At 40.3% G+C, this 17,632-nt stretch overlaps 1 protein-coding gene across 1 annotated transcript in view; it reads right to left on the bottom strand.

Moving 5' to 3' along the window:
* CD109 (CD109 molecule) overlaps window positions 1-17,632 on the bottom strand; it is a 90,541-nt gene that overhangs the window by 7,144 nt on the left and 65,765 nt on the right. Inside the window, exons 28-32 of the mRNA XM_054821848.1 lie at window positions 14,420-14,575; window positions 14,264-14,329; window positions 5,198-5,334; window positions 833-989; window positions 310-412 (exon numbers count right to left, since the gene is read on the bottom strand). Of these exons, the coding sequence (XP_054677823.1) occupies window positions 310-412; window positions 833-989; window positions 5,198-5,334; window positions 14,264-14,329; window positions 14,420-14,575 (619 nt within the window). The remainder of the gene's footprint in view (window positions 1-309; window positions 413-832; window positions 990-5,197; window positions 5,335-14,263; window positions 14,330-14,419; window positions 14,576-17,632) is intronic.

Genomic DNA, 17,632 nt, shown 5'->3' with positions numbered 1-17,632 from the left:
TTTTGGTAGTTTTGGGAACACATTGGGCCAGATTGCAGCCAATTTATACCAGCTGACAATTAAGTTATGACAATTCACACCAGCTGAGGAACCAACCCATTAGAACAGTAAACATATATATGGGAAAATACTACTATTTGTTAGAAAATTTGGCATGTCAATGTCCAAAACAGCTGTGGTTTAATGACAAAAGTAAATTTCAGTTTGATGTGGCTTTCTCTTCACTAAAATTTGTCCTATTTCCATGAAAAGAAACTTTCTTTTAAACTTCTGAATCACTAAGATCCATTTGGAATGACTGACACTTACGAGGTTCATAGTAATCCACTATAGTCACTGAAGCATCTTGGATATTTGCCACTTTGAAGTCTCTCACAGCTGGAATATCCATACAAACCTGGGTTTCATTTAGCTAGAAAAACAAAAGAGAAACATCCTGAGAACCCTGGTGATGGCGGTTTCATGGAAGATGTAAGGACTTCTAGCTCAGTGGTAGCCCACTTCATTTCTAAAGACGTGGGAGTCAGAATGCATATAAAGATGCTTATCTCATTTGCAGTCATTTTGGCCAAATTACAGACTTCTTGAAATGTCTGCCTTCTTATATATGATTTTTAAGAGGCCTAATCTAGAAACCCCTTACAAATATAATGAGTTGTACCTATCCAATCCATCTCACTAAAAAACAGTGGAACTATTAATTCATTGTGAACAGCAGATGTCCATTTTCCCAAAGAATACAATCATAATGTCTTTCCAAATTTAAACCAAACAATGGCAGAGTTAAGATTAACATCACTACAAACACATTTCTTTGTTATTTTCAACTTACAGAGTCTAAGTATAGGTTGACTTTTCCATTGTCCTTTTCTATCTTCTTAACTGTATTGTCTAATGGAGTGAAATCTGGTGACACAGAGAAACCACTGAGTAAGCCAACCTCCATGAGGACCATACCGCTGCTGGGAGATGTGCCAGAACCCAAGTACCTTTTCAAAACACAGAGACAAAGAAACATTTAGTAGAAATACAGTAGTCCATTTGCCAAAGAAACTGTTCGATCATTAAATCCCAACTATGGAATCAATAATGCTTAAGAATACATGAGAAACAAATGGAACAAAATCCCAACAAGAAACTTTTTAACGATCAAGAGATAATAATTGATTTTTCTTTTATTCTGCCTGATAATTTCAACCACATATGAAAAAGCAAGTTTAGCTCTGAGAAAACTACAGTACATAAATTATATGAGAGACTACGCTGGCACCACTAAGAGCCACCACATTGGCATCTATAAGTGCAGGCTTACATCACGAACATGCAGGAAATATTGCAATTAAACACGTTTCACAAGAAGTAATTAAGAAACCGCTGTAGGAACTCTTCAACTGAAGTATACATATTTCCTCTTATGGATGCATTGGTTTGCTCTTATTCATTTTTGGAGGGTGAGATAAAGGTATACACCAAAAAAGTCTCCCAAACTTTTTCATATCTCCTTCATAGAGATTAACATCGACAAATTCATCATCAGATTATTTGTCAAAGTTCCAGTTTTAAAATGCATAGCCATATTATTCATCCAGTTTTGGAAAAAAGAAGATTTAATAAGTTGAGTTCCTTCTTTTTTCCTAAATAATGCCTATTATTACATCTTCTTCCAATGTGAGAATCAGATGCTGGACTAAAAAGCTTTGGTCTGTTGAGCAAGCCTTACATACTATGGTGCACAACAAAACTATCAAAATATATTTATGGTGTTCTGTGCTACAAGTGATACCTAAATGACCTGCAAAAGATTGTATTGCTTTAAATAAAGCAGATGGCAGAAGAGTTCAGGTCCCCCACCTCGGGTGGAGGGTAAATGATTATTGTTATACTAGAATAGAAGTGTCTACAATCCTCATTTTGAAGGCCCGACAGTAGTTGAAAGTAATTGGATAAAACTATTTCTTTGTAGAGCTGGATGGTTTAAAAAAAGGGAAGACTTGCTTTCAAAGCAATGCTGTTAAGACTGGCAGCATGGCTGATTGACCGCAGATAGGACTTTGAAAGAAATACAACACAACTGCTGACTTCAGTTGGCTCACGAGATAAGAAACAAATGAAACCATCTGTTGGATGATGTGCTGTGCCAAAGTAGCTGCTATTGAAACCAAATAACTGAATTGGAACTGGATGTAATTATTTCTGCATAATTACCAGTAAGAGGGGAGGAAAATACCCATGCTGTCTAGCCAGTCTGGGGTGCTACCAAAATACCAACAGGTAACCAAAACAGCTTGGTATTGTCAAGAAGTGAATAAGATATATCCCTAGAAGTTACTAGGATCTAGCTCTTAACAAAGAAGAGTGACAGCCTTGGGGGAGGCTCCTGGTATCATCTCTTCAACACCATGGTGTCTTAAAAGAGAAAAAAAAAAAAATCTGAGAAGAATGACCAGTAAGAGAAGGAAAGAAAGAAGACTTGAAACTTGTACCTGAAGAGAACTGAGAATTTTTTAGTAGACTTTTATGTTTCAGCTTTTCAGCAATATGAGATCTGTGTGAGACCCTCTCATAGATGATGCAAAGAGGAGAAAACAACAACAAGCTAGTGTAGGCAGAAAGTATAAACAAGAGAGTGAGTACAACCATCAGCAATCAGTTTCCCATGCCTGGAAATGGTATGCAGGCAACAAGACTGACCAGAGAAGAAACTGGCAGCCCTGGGTATTTGCCTCCCAGACAGTGAGTTACCTCCTCTAACCAAGAATCAGTTCAATTTGAATGAGACATCATCTGCTCCAGTGTCATAAATGATACCCAGATGAGACAACCATGGGCAATCACTATCAAGCTGGTTGAAAGAAGGTGGAATATTCTACAGATTAGAGAAAGAAAAAAATTGCAAAGCTGCAGCCTCCATTACCTGACTATGCACACCCACAGCTAGCTAAACTGGTTGAGATTTCAGCAGTCTTTCTGTGTTTGCCTACTTTGATTTCTCTACTGGAAAGCCACATCATGTTGTAAAGATTGTAAGTAGACCAACTTTAAACTAATTCAGGAATTTAATATAGATAATGCATATATTATATACAATATATAGGGAAAAAAAGAAGATGATGACGAGTCTATCAAGCCAAGCAACCAAAGTCTCAGCCTAAAGAATGGAAACACAGAGACTTAAAGAACTTATACTAGACCACTTTCCGTGATAAGAGTTGATGGATCTTAATGTTCCAAATATTCTCCTGGGGCAGTTTTATAATGCCACTAGATTTTCCCCTACCCTCTGAACACTTTGCAATTAAAACATCATCACCCTAGAGTCTTCCCAGAGAGGTGGAACCCTTCCTGCCTGTATTCCTGAGCCAAAGGTCTCAGCTAGAAAATCAGAATGCTCAGCCAAGACATCCCACACCCATCATGTAAGCCCTTTACATGTCAGGAGTTTGTGCTAGACTTTAGAAAGCTGTTGACACTTCACAGAAAACTTTAAAAGAGAACGAGCCCATTCTATTTCAAGAGCTCTCATGTATTCTAGTGTAGCTGCCCACCATCTGTATCACTGAATTGGTTACCAGAAACACATAAAAACAAGGCTCTGGCTTTGTGCCTGCTGGCTATCTCCCAAATTAAATCAATCCTCTCTGTACTGAAATCATAGTCACTATAGCTGATTATTTGTATGATGGTGTCACCTAGAGGATCCATATCCAGTCACAGCTCCCTTGTGGTAGGCAGAGCACAAAAATAGTTCTAGGCATATGGCATTTAAAGTTTAAATAAATAACAAAAAGAGGATGTGGAGGAAAGGAATGCAAGAGTAATCACGGTGGATCAGGTGGTACTTTGCAAATCTTGCATTTACAAGGAACCCATGATAATGTCACAAGAAGAAAACAGTTGCTAGAGGAAGTATTCACAAACAGATGAAATCCTGAAATACAAAGAATGTAGTCATCTCAACATCCTTGCAGATAATAAAACATAGAAGATAAAAACCATAAATATATATAGACAGATACAGTGGCCTACAGGGTTTTCTGTGAAATATGCAGTGCTTTTTAACTACAATAGTGCATACTTAAGAAACTGCCAGAGGACAAACCTCTTCATGTATTTCTTTTAAATACATGTATAAACACTTTCACAGCAAGTAAAAATGAGGCAGCAAAGCAGTCAAAGAAACGATTTGGTTTAATGACTGGCTGACCTAAGAATATGCAATGACTGTTCGATGTCACCTGTTCTCATCTGATCCAAATTCTATCCAGGTAACATCTGGTGGCTGTTCTGTGGTCTCCGAGATGATACTTCAGCAGTCTCAGCTCAGTTCTTAGTAGGTGTTAACTGAACAAGAAACATCATCCCAGATGCACCCCCTCCCTCCCTTATTCAGCAGAAAGAGTAGAATTAGCCTGGCTGGAAAACTCATCACCACTTTCAACTCTAGAATGATGCTTACATTATATTATATCACCAAATTCATAACTATAAGACATATTGATAAATGAAAGACCACAAAGATGCTTGCACAATAAGACAAAACCCCAGTTAAATTTATCATTATGCACACATGGATTTTGACTCCTGAGTAAATTGTTCTGTGCAAAGTTTATTAATAATATTAATAAATAATAAATAATTACCAAAGAATTATTACTTCTATTTCATGGTGTTTTCAGCACTTCAGAACTTCTTTCTCTCTTTACAAAAAAAAAGAAGTATCTACTTCTAGATCAAAAGCAAAGCATTCTGTTCATGAAAGACAAGAGTAATGGGCAGTTGTCACAATCTGCTACTAGAAGTTAGAACATGGAAGACATTGGTTCAGTCTTCAAGTCTGTCCACAGTTCTCCATATAGCCAAGAAGCACTTGCACCAAAGAAGCCTTTGAGACTTTTGTTGCATTTCACAGAAACTCTTCCATACACCTCTAACATTTAGGGTACCGACATCCTTTTGCATACCAGTAAAAAAATACCACTTGGACAGCAATAATTTTGCACAAATTGACTTATGAATTGCTTCTTAGTTTAACTACTGCCATTTTTACAAAGTAATTCTTTTATTCTCTTTATTTATACATTTCTATCCCATACATTAGTAAATCCATACAAACAAATGGATAATTTAACTAATTTTAAATAATTTAAAAGCTATAGAGACAAAGAGGTGTATGAGATGCTCCAATTGAATTACCTACCTTGTGCACACATTCAAGGTCAAATGGTTTTTATCATCTTTGTCATCCTTTACATCAACATTCAAGTCAAAGGCTTCTTGTTTTCGGACAGATCTGAGTCCCTGATCAGTGTGTTTTGTGTTGTAAATAACATTGAGCTGTGGATTGCAAGTAGAGCCATTAGATGACATATGTAAAGCAAATCTGTGTGGTTAAAACATTACATTTCTAACAGTATAATGCCAGAGGAGTGCTCACATGTGACAGGATACATGGCCTTGTGTCTTGCACACATGAGATTCATAGGATTTCTCTGAAAGAAATATCCTTTCTGAACACTTTGTAATGCAGCGGAACCAATGCAATTAGCAGGACACAATTGAGGCAAACACAAGGGAGCCCTAGGACAACCAGCGATTTTCTTCCTAGTTGTTCTCTGCTGGTTTATATGTGTGCAGCTGCTTCCTGACACTGTGAAATGGGAAGATCAAAGGCAAACTTCAGAGACCGACACCTACTGGGTTAAAAGAGACAAGCTGTATATGAAAGCAGAGCAAGAGCAAATACATAGCGTATGTACAGAATTTGTCTTCAGTCTTCATGCCACAGCATCCATACACTCAAACCAGATGAGGAATAGCGTGTTACTCCAAGCTCAGAACAACACAGTTTTCTTGCAGTTAAGTAAACAGTTTCATCATCTGGTTCCTCTGTGCAAAGACAAAGCTACAAAGCCTTCAGTCTGCCTCAAGGACAGAGCTCTAGCCCTTTCTGCTCAAAAACTGCCAGGCTCTGCTAAGTGAGCCAAGCAAGGAGGTATGACAGGATGTCCAGTGCAGGACGGTAATATTAATATAAAATAAGCTCATCTATTAGGCACAGTTTGAAGAGTTTCCAGTTCTTCTAGTGTAGACGTGTGTAAGATGCCTGAAACAGTGGTAGAGGAGTGGCAAAACCAGAAGTGCTTAAAAGAGGTCTGAATAATTAGGAGATAGTCTGCTTATCTCAATATCCAATAAAATTACCGGTGCCAACAGCCAAAGCAGAAATGCTGGAGCTGGAATGGAGTAATCTATGAGTACTCTCACATTACCAGCCATGACAGAAAATTATGCAGTAAAAAATCAAGCTGTACTGCCTACAGAATTGAACTTGATGAGGAAAAGAAACAGCTGAATCATTACCTGCAGTGTTTCTTTAAAACTGCCTTAGTACCAGGCTGGAGGATGACAAATGTGACAGCAATTTTTAAAAGAGTACTGGGGGTCTTGAAAACTGTGGGTATCAAGTAACCTTGGTATCTGTACCAGAAAACACAGTTGAAACTAAAATAAAGAGTCAAATTAGTGGACAAATGAGTAAATATGACATGTTGGAGAATAGGCTGTTGCTATAAACCCACCAGCTACCTGAATCAAATGAAAAAACATGGACAACAGAGCTCTGTCTAGTCTAAACTACCTGGACGTTACATTAACATGTAGCCGGTTAGGAAGATTACTAGCCAAAGATACTAGAACAAAAGAAGCTGCCAAGGGAAAAAAGGCTGTTAAAAGACAGGAATAGATGGTGGGAATGAATATTCATATGGGAAAGGAGTGAAGTCGTAAAGGAATCTGTGCTGGGTGACCACCATTAAACATATGTATACATGATGTAGAAAACAGGGTGAATCCTGATGTGATAAAGTTTGCTGATTATACTAATTTATTTGAGGTAGCCAAGACTAGGACTACTGCAAAGAGTTGCAAAATGAGACAATTTTTATGTACATAATAATAGGTTTTGAACTGATTACTACCAGATCTGTTTACCATTTAAGAAATGGTAAAATAGATGAAAATTCAGCCATAAAAAGGTAAGTTGGAAGAAGATCTACAGAATGACAACTTGCATAGGAAAGATGAATAAGAAATGGTTTTTCATGCAACGTAAGATTAAATTGTGGAATCCCTTCCCTCTAGATACTGCAGAGACTGAACTGTGCAAGTGTTCAAGGGCAAAATAGGCAACTTCATGGAACCAAATTTTTCTAAGCCCACAGAAACTCCAGCTGAAGGTCTCGAATAACACACGGTAAGAGGTGGAAGAAAGTCAGGTAATATATTACATGCATTTATCTTCTTACACTCTCTCCTGAGCATTCCCTCTGGCTATTGTGGAAAACAGAACACTGGGCTAGACTGAGTTTTGCTCTGACCCAACACAGTCCCTCTTATGCCTTCTCTCCAAATACAAGAACTAGGGAAGCAGATTCAAGAGAAGAAGGAGTAGTGCTTCTTAATGCAATACACCATCAACTGCAGAACTACTTGCCGCAAGAAGCTGTGGTTGTTAAAAGTTTAGAAATATTTTAAAAGTTACATAGAATCATAGAATGGTTTGGGTTGGAAGGGACCTCAAAGATCATCTAGTTCCAACCCCCCTGCTGCGGGCAGGAACACCCTCCACTAGACCAGGCTGCCCAAAGCCCCATCCAACCTGGCCTTGAACACTTCCAGGGAGGGGGCATCCACAACTTCTCTGGGCAACCTGTTCCAGTGCCTCACCACTCTAACAGTAAAAAATTTCTTCCTAACATCTGATCTAAATCGACCCTCCTTCAGCTTAAACCCATTACCCCTCGTCCTGTCACTACACTCCCTGATAAACAGTCCCTCACCAGCTTTCCTGTAGGCCCCTTCAGGTACCGGAAAGCCGCAATTAGATCTCCCCAGAGCCGCCTTTTCTCCAGGCTGAACAATCCCAACTCTCTCAGCCTGTCCTCATAGGAGAGGTGCTCCAGCCCTCCGATCAGCTTTGTGGCCCTCCTCTGGACTCACTCCAACAGCTCCATGTCTCTCCTGTACTGGGGCCCCCAGAGCTGGACGCAGTACTCCAGGTGGGGTCTCACAAGAGCAGAGTAGAGGGGCAGCATCACCTCCCTCGACCTGCTGGTCACACCTCTTTTGATGCAGCCCAGGACACGGTTGGCTTTCTGGGCTGTAAGCACACACTGCCGTCTCCTGTTGAGCTTCTCATCAATCAACACCCCCAAGTCCTTCTCCTCGGGGCTGCTTTCAATCCATTCCTCGACCAGCCTATAGTCGTGCTTGGGATTGTGCTGACCCACGTGCAGGACCTTGCATGTGGCCTTGTTGAACTTCATGGGGTTTACATGGGCCCACCTCTGAAGCCTGTCAAGGTCCCTCTGGATGGCATCCCTTCCCTCCAGCGTGTCGACCCCACCACACAGCTTGGTGTCGTCAGCAAACTTGCTGAGGGTGCACTCGATCCCACTGTCCATGTCGCTGACAAAGATGTTGAACAGTGCCGGTCCCAGTACTGACCCCTGAGGAACGCCACTCGTCACCATTCTCCACTTGGACATTGAGCCATTGACCACAACTCTTTGAGTGCGACCCTCCAGCCAATTCCTTATCCACCGCGTGGTCCATCCATGAAATCCATGTCTCTCCAATTTAGAGACAAGGATGTCATGTGGGACAGTGTCAAATGCTTTCCATATTTATGCAACAAAAAAAAAAAATCTATCAAGAAAATATCTACCGAGCCAGACAGCACACACAGAGATGACCTGTGGATTGGGAAAGCACTGTGTTACAAATTGGTGAAGGGCAAGATGGTATATCAGTAAGATATCCCTTCATGCTTGCCCTGTTCTAGTAGCCTTCATTGGTCATCTTCTCTCTACTGGCCACTGTGGAATACAGGATAATGAACGATATCAATTGTCACAGCACATCTGCTCTAGCATGCTCATGTACTTATACCAAATAAAACACACCAGAAATGAAATTTAACTTTGAGAAAGCATTCGAAGGTACTTCAGACTGATTAAAAGCCAATGCAAAGTTGACGGTAACTGCAGCATCCCTTTGCTGTGGCACAAACAGTACACCACCTCTGAGAGAGGACTAAAGAAACGGTTGCTGACTCAGCACTTCAGTGTGATGAATCAGAAAGCCCAACTTTCAAAACCCTAGAATTACAAAATCAAATACAAGACAGTAAGAAAATATGTTAAAGATGTTAAACAATGCCAGTCCCAGTGTCTGTCCCCAAAATAACAGCATATGAAGAAGGAGGCTTTACTTAAACTCTGTGTGGCGGGGTGGATTATCTTCTTTGACTTTGGTTAAAAAATAATCAGAAAAAGGCTCAAATAACTCCCCTCGCAAGACCCCAACAAGCACTTTGCTTGGCTAAGGAAAAGGGAATGAAGAGTACTTCTGGAAAAATCATACTCCCTTTACAAGAGTTTCTGGCAGCGAATGGAAAATTGTCAGTCCAAATGTAAAGGTATGACAGGGAGTTGTCCAAGTTATAGGTTAGCAAGTCAATTATAGGCTAACAAGTCTGTGCAAACAGAGGAGTCCTTAATTTCTGATTGTTGCTTTCATGGCTACATCTCTCACTCCTTGATATGAAAGTTATTCTCTTTCTTTCAATCTACACACATGATTCCCGTTGCCCTGCCCTGCATTGCTGAATTTAGCATGCTGTATGAGTACAGAGCCAATTCTGTACAGGCGCTCAGGACAACCGTGGTGCAACAGTGAAGATTTATCCTGTACAACGGCTCCACAGGCAGTACCAAGGATGAAGCCAATCTAGAAAGGCTGCCAGCTAAAGGCATGCAGCAAGTTTGGTAAAGACAAGCTGGCGGTGCCTCAACGATCTGTCATCACAGAAACAAAGCTGTTTTAACTTTTGCCAGAAAAAGCTAATGAATGGGAATTTACTGCCAATGCAGGATGTCTGAAACCACATACTGAACAGGTCAATCAGCTAGTATTTTCATGGAATAAGTTATCGCTGTTACAGTCTGATGTTCCTTTCCTGATTTCTCATGACAATGAAGGAAAAATGTTTTTCACAACACGGAGTTTAATTAAAGCCTCCTTCTTCATATACTGTTATTCTGGGGACAGAAGGTCATTATACAGAAACTAGCATTAAATCAACAAAACGAGCAACTGCATTTCTTCTTAATCCTTTTGAGAAGCAGCTGCCAAAGCCAAAGGCAGAACTGGTCCAGTCTTGTCGAACTGCAACTAGTTCTGGTGAGAGGCCCAAGAAGAGAAAACTAAAAGCTAATCTTCTGCATGAGAGAGATGCTTGAAACAGTATCTGACCCAATCAACTGCATTACACTTCAAAATACATGAATCATTTATAATGCCCTAATCAATGTCTCTTTCCCTCTCCTTTTTGGTCTTCAACTATGTTGTGGTTTAACCCCAGGCAGCAACTAAGCACTAGGCAGCTGCTCGCTCACTTCACTCCCAGCAGGACGGAGGGAAGAGAACTGGAAGAGTAAAAGTGAGAAAACTCGTGGGTTGAGATAAGAACAGTTTAATAATTGGAAAAGAAAAAAAAAATAACAATAGTAATAGTAATAAGAATAAAAAAAGGAAAATAACAGAGAGAGAGAGAGAAATAAAGCCCAAGAGAGACAAGTGATGCAAATGAAAACAATTGCTTACCACCAACCGACCGATGTCTAGCCAGTCCCAGAGCAGCGGCCCCCTGGCCAACCTGACCCCTGGTTTTATTGCTAAGTATGACACCATATGGTCTGGGATATCCCTTTGGTCAGTTGGGGTCAGCTGTCCCGGCCGTGTCCCCTCCCAAATCCTTGTGCACCCCCAGCCTCCTCGCTGGTGGGGTGGGGTGAGAAGCAGCAAAGGCCTTGGCTCTGTGTAAGCACTGCTCAGCAGTAACGAAAACATCCCTGTGTTATCAACACTGTTTGCAGCATAAATCCAAAACACAGCCCCATACCAGCTACTATGAAGAAAATTAACTCTACCCCAGCCAAAACCAGCACAAACTAGCAGCACAAACACGCCTGATTGAGGGCATGAATTCAATGAAATTGCCTCCATCCCTTTTCAACTAGTTAGTACGCATCCAAACTGTAACGGAGAAACACGTGTGCAGTTCACAGTGTATCTTTTTCAGTACCATCACACTGAATAACACTCAGTCCCCTGCCTAAGTCTAGTAAAAATATGCTGGGTGGAAAAAACAGTCAGTGCATTTCAGTAACGAGTAACAGGTGACTCCCAGGTTTTTCCTCACTCCCTGACTGTACATGACGAGGAGATCAATAATCTTGCCCACCTATCCACTTTGCCCACACCCATCCTCCTTGAGCCTGCCAACCCTCTCCTCGTTGCTAGTCCTGCATTTCAGTGGCATCCTTCTTTGCTCCAGAAAGCATGGGTCACGCCAAATTTCTGCGGTATTTGCCAAACCCAGTTCACAGGGTTCCAGACAGAGGTGTTTCTTCCAAGACTTTCAGTAGGCCAGCTAGGGAAGATCACTTCTTTGACTCCTTTCTCTAGAGAGTGTCTTTCATATACCCTAACTCCATAATCAACCTCTCCCTTCCCTTGCAGAATCAGTATCTTAGGACATCCATAGTATGTGCCCACATAATGAAGGGATGAGCTAGATTTTATTGACAACAGGACCACAATACTACAAGTAAATGTCTGCTTTTGCAATTACACTATCGAAAATAAATATATTTTATGAGATTCTGCAGGGTCACGAGTGAATGCACTGCCAACTCACACACACACAGACAGTAAGACTTCACCAAAAAAATAAGTTATTTTTTTTCTAAGAATTCATTCTGTTGGGAAAGCAGCCTTTTCCATTAATGGACCAAATCTTGTGTTTTGTGATATTTAAATGAATTACTGTTTTGACATGCTACATTTGGCCAGAAAGTCAAATCCCAGAACAGTGAATCTTACCACTGTACTTTGGCGGGCCTAAGACAATGAAACCCAGCTGAAGAAATGTGATCACAATGTCATATGCTATCTGATTTATTAAATGCGACCCAGATCTAGCTCGTGTCTGGGAAAAGGAGAAATCTCATTCAAATGGCATCAGTGCTCTTTCTTTTAGAATACCAGACCTGCCAAAGGAAGCAGAAGGAAAGGATTGGTCCCAGCAAAGAAAAGGTTTTGGAGAAGCTACTCCAGTGTGTTAAGCAGAATATTTTGAATCTAGTCATGGCACCTCTGACTCAAAGCTGCAGGAAAAAAGGCAACAGCACAGTGACCTAAATGAAGAAGATAACCTGGCGTTGGTTCCTGAACACCAGTTGTTTGGGAGCATATTTGCATGTTCATACAGCAGACCAGGAACTTAAACCATGGTGCTATACAGCCCCAAGGAGTCCTCTAACCATGGAGTCAACTTCTGGCTCTTCTGGGTAGAAGACTTCTGCTCAGTCTTCACCAGACATGCTGGTTTGGATGTGAAATTTTCCTGCTGGCAAAAACTTAATTGGAACCAATGTGCTTCCACAAAGGGCATTCACTTCAACAAATCAGCGTCTTCCAGCAAGAAACAATTTGCTGACAAGTTTTTGATCAGCTTGCCTGACAAATTAGTTGACTTAATATCAGGGAGTATTTCTCAACAATGATTAAGGATCAGTAGTCTTAACTGTTCTGGAGCCCCACTTCGTTACATTCCACATACACACACACACTGAAACCACAGATGTGTGAACGTAGTCCTGCTGAGATGTTCGTTCCTATCTTGGCCTACAGGTCTGAATCTAAATTATCCTCTGAAACTTTTGAACTTTGCTGTAAACTTCATTTGCATTTCTGGGAATTAATAAGCACAGGTCATGATTTATGGCACTGTGGGTTTTGCAGACTGGTGCTGAACAAATGAGTTGTATCTCTAGCTGCTGTTCGCCCCTCATAGGCAGCTGTGAAGGTTTCTTGTAAAGGTCTTTTATCCAAAAGCACATTGACCAACCATCACCATGGTTTTTTTGTTTCACAGATGCGTAAGAACACTGACATGAAGGTCAGGTTGGAAGGAACTTGAGATAGAATCTGACCTGGCATAAAACTTTGAGACCATTAAAGGCAGCTTAAGTTCAGTTTTCCCAAGTACGACTAGAAGGAGTCTAGTAGGAACTCTGGTTTTGCAATATATTCAGCAATATGAGTTTATCCATATACTTCCAATAAAATCAGTCTCTCATGCTCAGACTAATATTTCTGTATTATTTGTAGCTTTTCAAAGGTCTTCTCTTTCACCTGTGTGGTTCTAAGCCACTATCACGGACAGGACAGCAGGGAAGAGACACCCATTAGTGGGCCATATCAAATCAGATCCGATACTGTATTCTTCTCATATGATATTTCTCATAGGGTTAGGGAAAATCTTGGAGGTGGAATTTCTTCAGAACATAATCTCTGTTATGGGGGAAGAGCAAGCAGCTGAACAGCATAAAAGGGCTATTTACTGTTTGCTAGTTCTAAATACAGTACGTGTTCATCCCAGCTTAATTTGTTTAAATATAAGTAAAGATGTTTGAATTTATACTACTGAAACACAGTCTTCCACAAGACAGGCAGACAGGGGATCGCTATACCTCCTTCCACTCCTTGCCATGCCCCTACTTTTGGCTGATGCTAAGCATCTACTACTGTTGGCAGTTTGCAGGATCCTTGGACTCTGTCTTTCATGCTACTTCAGAACAGTGTAAAAATTGCTGGAGAACCTGACTGTAATACTCTTTTACTCTTACCTTTTCCACTATTGTTGTATTCTATTTCATTAAAAAGGAAAATAACTCTAATAACTAGCAGTGTAATCCTGTTCTGTACTGATCTGTGCCTTACCGCGGTTTTACTGCAGGTTCCTGACGAGGCATTCCTGCCTGGTCCACATGCCTTTTTTACTGTGACCTTTGTGCCTGCCAACGTACCACTGCAGTCCTTTGTCTTGCTAACGGACGCCGCATTTCTGCAGGAGGACAGGGCTGCTTTGGTATGAGTCTGGCCCATGGAAGTGTCTCAACACTGCAATCATCCAGCGGTACTTAAAAGGCCAGGCCATTGGACATAGACAATCAATCCCATGAATATGTCCATCCACACAATATATGGTTTACAGCATTTTTCAATTAGTGAAGTGCTTTGGTACTGATATAAGACATTTCAGAAGATTGTTCTTATTAATACGTTTTATAAAGCTTCCAAAATATACCTTCCTTATAGAGACCATACCTTTCGCAAGAATAACTGCATTGCATACCTGAAAGACAGCAAATCCTGTTCCCTCCGCTGCCACTCTAACTGTCATTGGTTGTGTAGGGGCAATCTGGAAGACAGAGAGATGGGTAAAACAGTATTTTCAAAGTACTTTCAAGTCAGCAGACTTTATAAAAACATTTCTTGCTTTCTACAGTACCTCCTTGGTCTGAAGCAGAAAACGATTTTGAGTATCAATTGAAAATGTTTCTGGTGCTTTCAAAGAAGGTGCTGTCACTGTTACATCCATTTCTGTTTTGCTTGCAGTAGTGAGAGTTGCAAATAGACTCAAGGCTTGCAGAGCCACCACTGTGTCCTGTTGAGAGAAACAAATCCTTCTGTATTAAACAGAAGAAGCCTGCGCAGTGAACTACCTGTGTATAAGCCATGCCTTGGAGAGCTCACAGTCCCTGTATTGTCCCATTTGTTGATTATGTTGGGGTCTTCATGCAACCACCTCCACATCTCCATTGGGATTCCACTGGCATGAAGGATCCCAGTGTAGAAGAGGGACGGCAGTACAGGACAAGTTAGGTACTGTGACACGCAATGGAGAATGAGGTGGGAGACAGCTAAGAAGTTCTTCTCTTGTGCAGGGTATGTGGAAGACCTGATGCACCGGTAGACGCAACAGTGAGAATCACACACCACGCAGACAGCAAGGAGAAAGCCAATGAAAACAGTAATGATTCTGCTACTGTCTATATGCATATAGTGACTAAGGATTAAATATCCAGTACTTCACAGTAGTTATTCAAGGTACCTTGATCACTGAAAGCAAAAGCTATGGGTTTGAAAAAACTATTAATATTTATTTTAAAAAGCCTGAAATTAGTTTTTATCAGACCCAGGGCAAGAATTTCAAAGGGGATTCAGCCCAGCTTTTATACTCTATATTTGATCAAAAGGTTTTGTGCAATCATTTAACCACTACAGAATGTGCTTATAAACTTATTATCATTCTCTCTCTCTCCCACATTCTCCTTTGTTTATCTTTGTGTACAATTGCAGGCTTAGCTCTCCAGGTTTTGAACACGAGAGGTAGTTTTTGAACGTTTGTTTTGGCATGGTTTAGTAAATAAGAATTTCAACATCCATTATTTTCTGGAAAAAAATACAGTAATCAATTATATGTCTCTAGTGTTTCTCAGGATTTTTGCTCTTTGTGTAAATTTTGCACCTTTTTTAACCAGCGACAGTGAAGGAATTGGCCTTGCAGACTTGGCATACAGAGGTGTTTTATTCATTCTTGGGTCATTTCTAGTAACGAAATTCTAATGTAACAGAAGATCATTAACTATGACGTGGTGACTGTGCCACACCTTAAGGTACCAGCAAGTGTTGCCTATTCACTCTAAATGAGTAGGAACCACTCCTTAACAATTAGAAACTACTCTCCTTCCCACATCCCTGTCTGAGGTGACCTGCTTCACTGGTTTCTTAAAATGCAGAAAGATCAGATGATTAGCAATAGTGCCAAGGTTGCTGGTATGCTGAACCATTACAGCTGGGATCCCAGCTCCAGTGCTTAACATGCTGTGACACAACAGATGCAACTAAAGGGCTACAGAAACATTTAATAGTCTGGAGTAAGTGGCGGACTTTCTGAAAGAATGTCTTTGATTACTCCTTTGCAGAAAACAGTGACAAAGCATCTGAACGACCTTGCACTTTCTCAGACTACTCATGTGTCAGTTCCTGCTGAAGATCTAAGCCTTCAGAGCCCAAACTCACAAAACTTCTTTCACATTAAAGTGAATGAAACTACAGCGACCTACCACATCTATATACCTGATGTACCTTATAGACTTAAAGAGCCATAAGATTTTGTTGAAGAATCTGATTTTAAACATTCGAAAGCAGAAATATGCCTGTCTTTACCTAAGTTGTGGAAACCAATGAATACCTTGAAGCACCTTTTTTAAGTGCTTAGAATTAGATTTCTCACATTTACATTTCCTGACCTAAATTGAGACAAGAGTTCAAGATGTCTAGAAATGCTATCTGCCGTTGCCGAAGGTGACTTCAGAGCTCTTCCTCATCCTAGGCTCAAATGACTCTCAGAAACACAGGTGAAAAACAAGAAGGCAGAGAAGCGCCTACAGAGAAGATAAACGTGTCCCTTGGCACGCTCTAACACAGAAGGCATACCCAAGGCTTTTCACCAGGAAACACTCACAGCTGAAGCACGAGGTGCACAGCTCAATATGACAATGCCGCATCCAATACACAACCTGAAAAAGTTAGGGAATACGGTCCCAACCCAGACTCACAGGCCCCTCTTGCCCAGCCACACAGACTTTGAAGAATTTGCTACTCTACCTTTTAAATCTACATTCGTATGTATGCTATTTTTTGTATGGATTGTTCTCCTGTGTATATGAGAGATGTACATTTTATGCTTAAACATTAAAAGCATTACAAAGCAAAATAACCTGACTGCAAATTCATAGTGAGCTATACCATGTATACAAATCGCAGTGAGTTATCATACCCTAACTTACAAAACGTCACACATGCAACTGATTACTTTCCTCCTCATTGTTTAACAACATATTAAGTTTCTAATGTAATAAACTCATGGAAGGAAACACTCCAAACATTTTTTTTAAAGCAATCTTAGAAGTCAGCAAAAAGAATGGGGTCATTTCCACAAATTAAAAAAGGCATCTAAAGGGACATTGGAGTAATTTTGAAATTAAAATAGTTTAGACTATGGAAGAACAAAAGGATTAAATTAATTTCTTAACTTCACCCTCAGGGGTAAATGGTACACTGCTGGATTTTCAAACTTTCAAGTAAAAATGGTTTCTGGAGAATAGAGAAAAGTTATTTCAAGTCATTTAGTGCTTCAATCAGTCTCCTCAAATAATAAGCAAGAATTAACGCATTAGAAAAATACTAGAACCTCAGGGGAACCAGGCGGGTTCTTAAATTGCATTTTATTTAGTAAAACTAATTTCTCTCAGATTAATACCAACAAACATTTGAAAAAAATGAAGGATAGCCTGTACAGCTTGGTGCCAAGCAGTATGATGAAATGTGACATTTTACTGTGACCAGCATTTGCAGTTAATTTAAAAGCTAGTTTAAACTAATGCAATCCAAAGTACTATATAAATTTTCTGGATGCCAGCACAGCTTACAAGATGTGGTTTCAATAACATGGAAACCTCCTGGAGATAATGTAAATCTTCCAAATTTCATGGCCCATCAAAAATCTACATAATAATGAGGACGAAGTACATTATTAAGTTAAGACCAACTGCCAACAGAGGCACTAGGTTAGGCTGTTTCTCTAAAACCTATTCCCCTTTCTCATCTTAGTTAATAGCCTTTCAGGAGTTTGAGGACCCACATATGGAAAGAATAA

Source organism: Grus americana, chromosome 3 (assembly GCF_028858705.1).
Source record: "Grus americana isolate bGruAme1 chromosome 3, bGruAme1.mat, whole genome shotgun sequence".
In the NCBI taxonomy this organism is placed as follows: domain Eukaryota; kingdom Metazoa; phylum Chordata; class Aves; order Gruiformes; family Gruidae; genus Grus; species Grus americana.
This window is presented reverse-complemented; position numbering and strand designations above follow the sequence as displayed.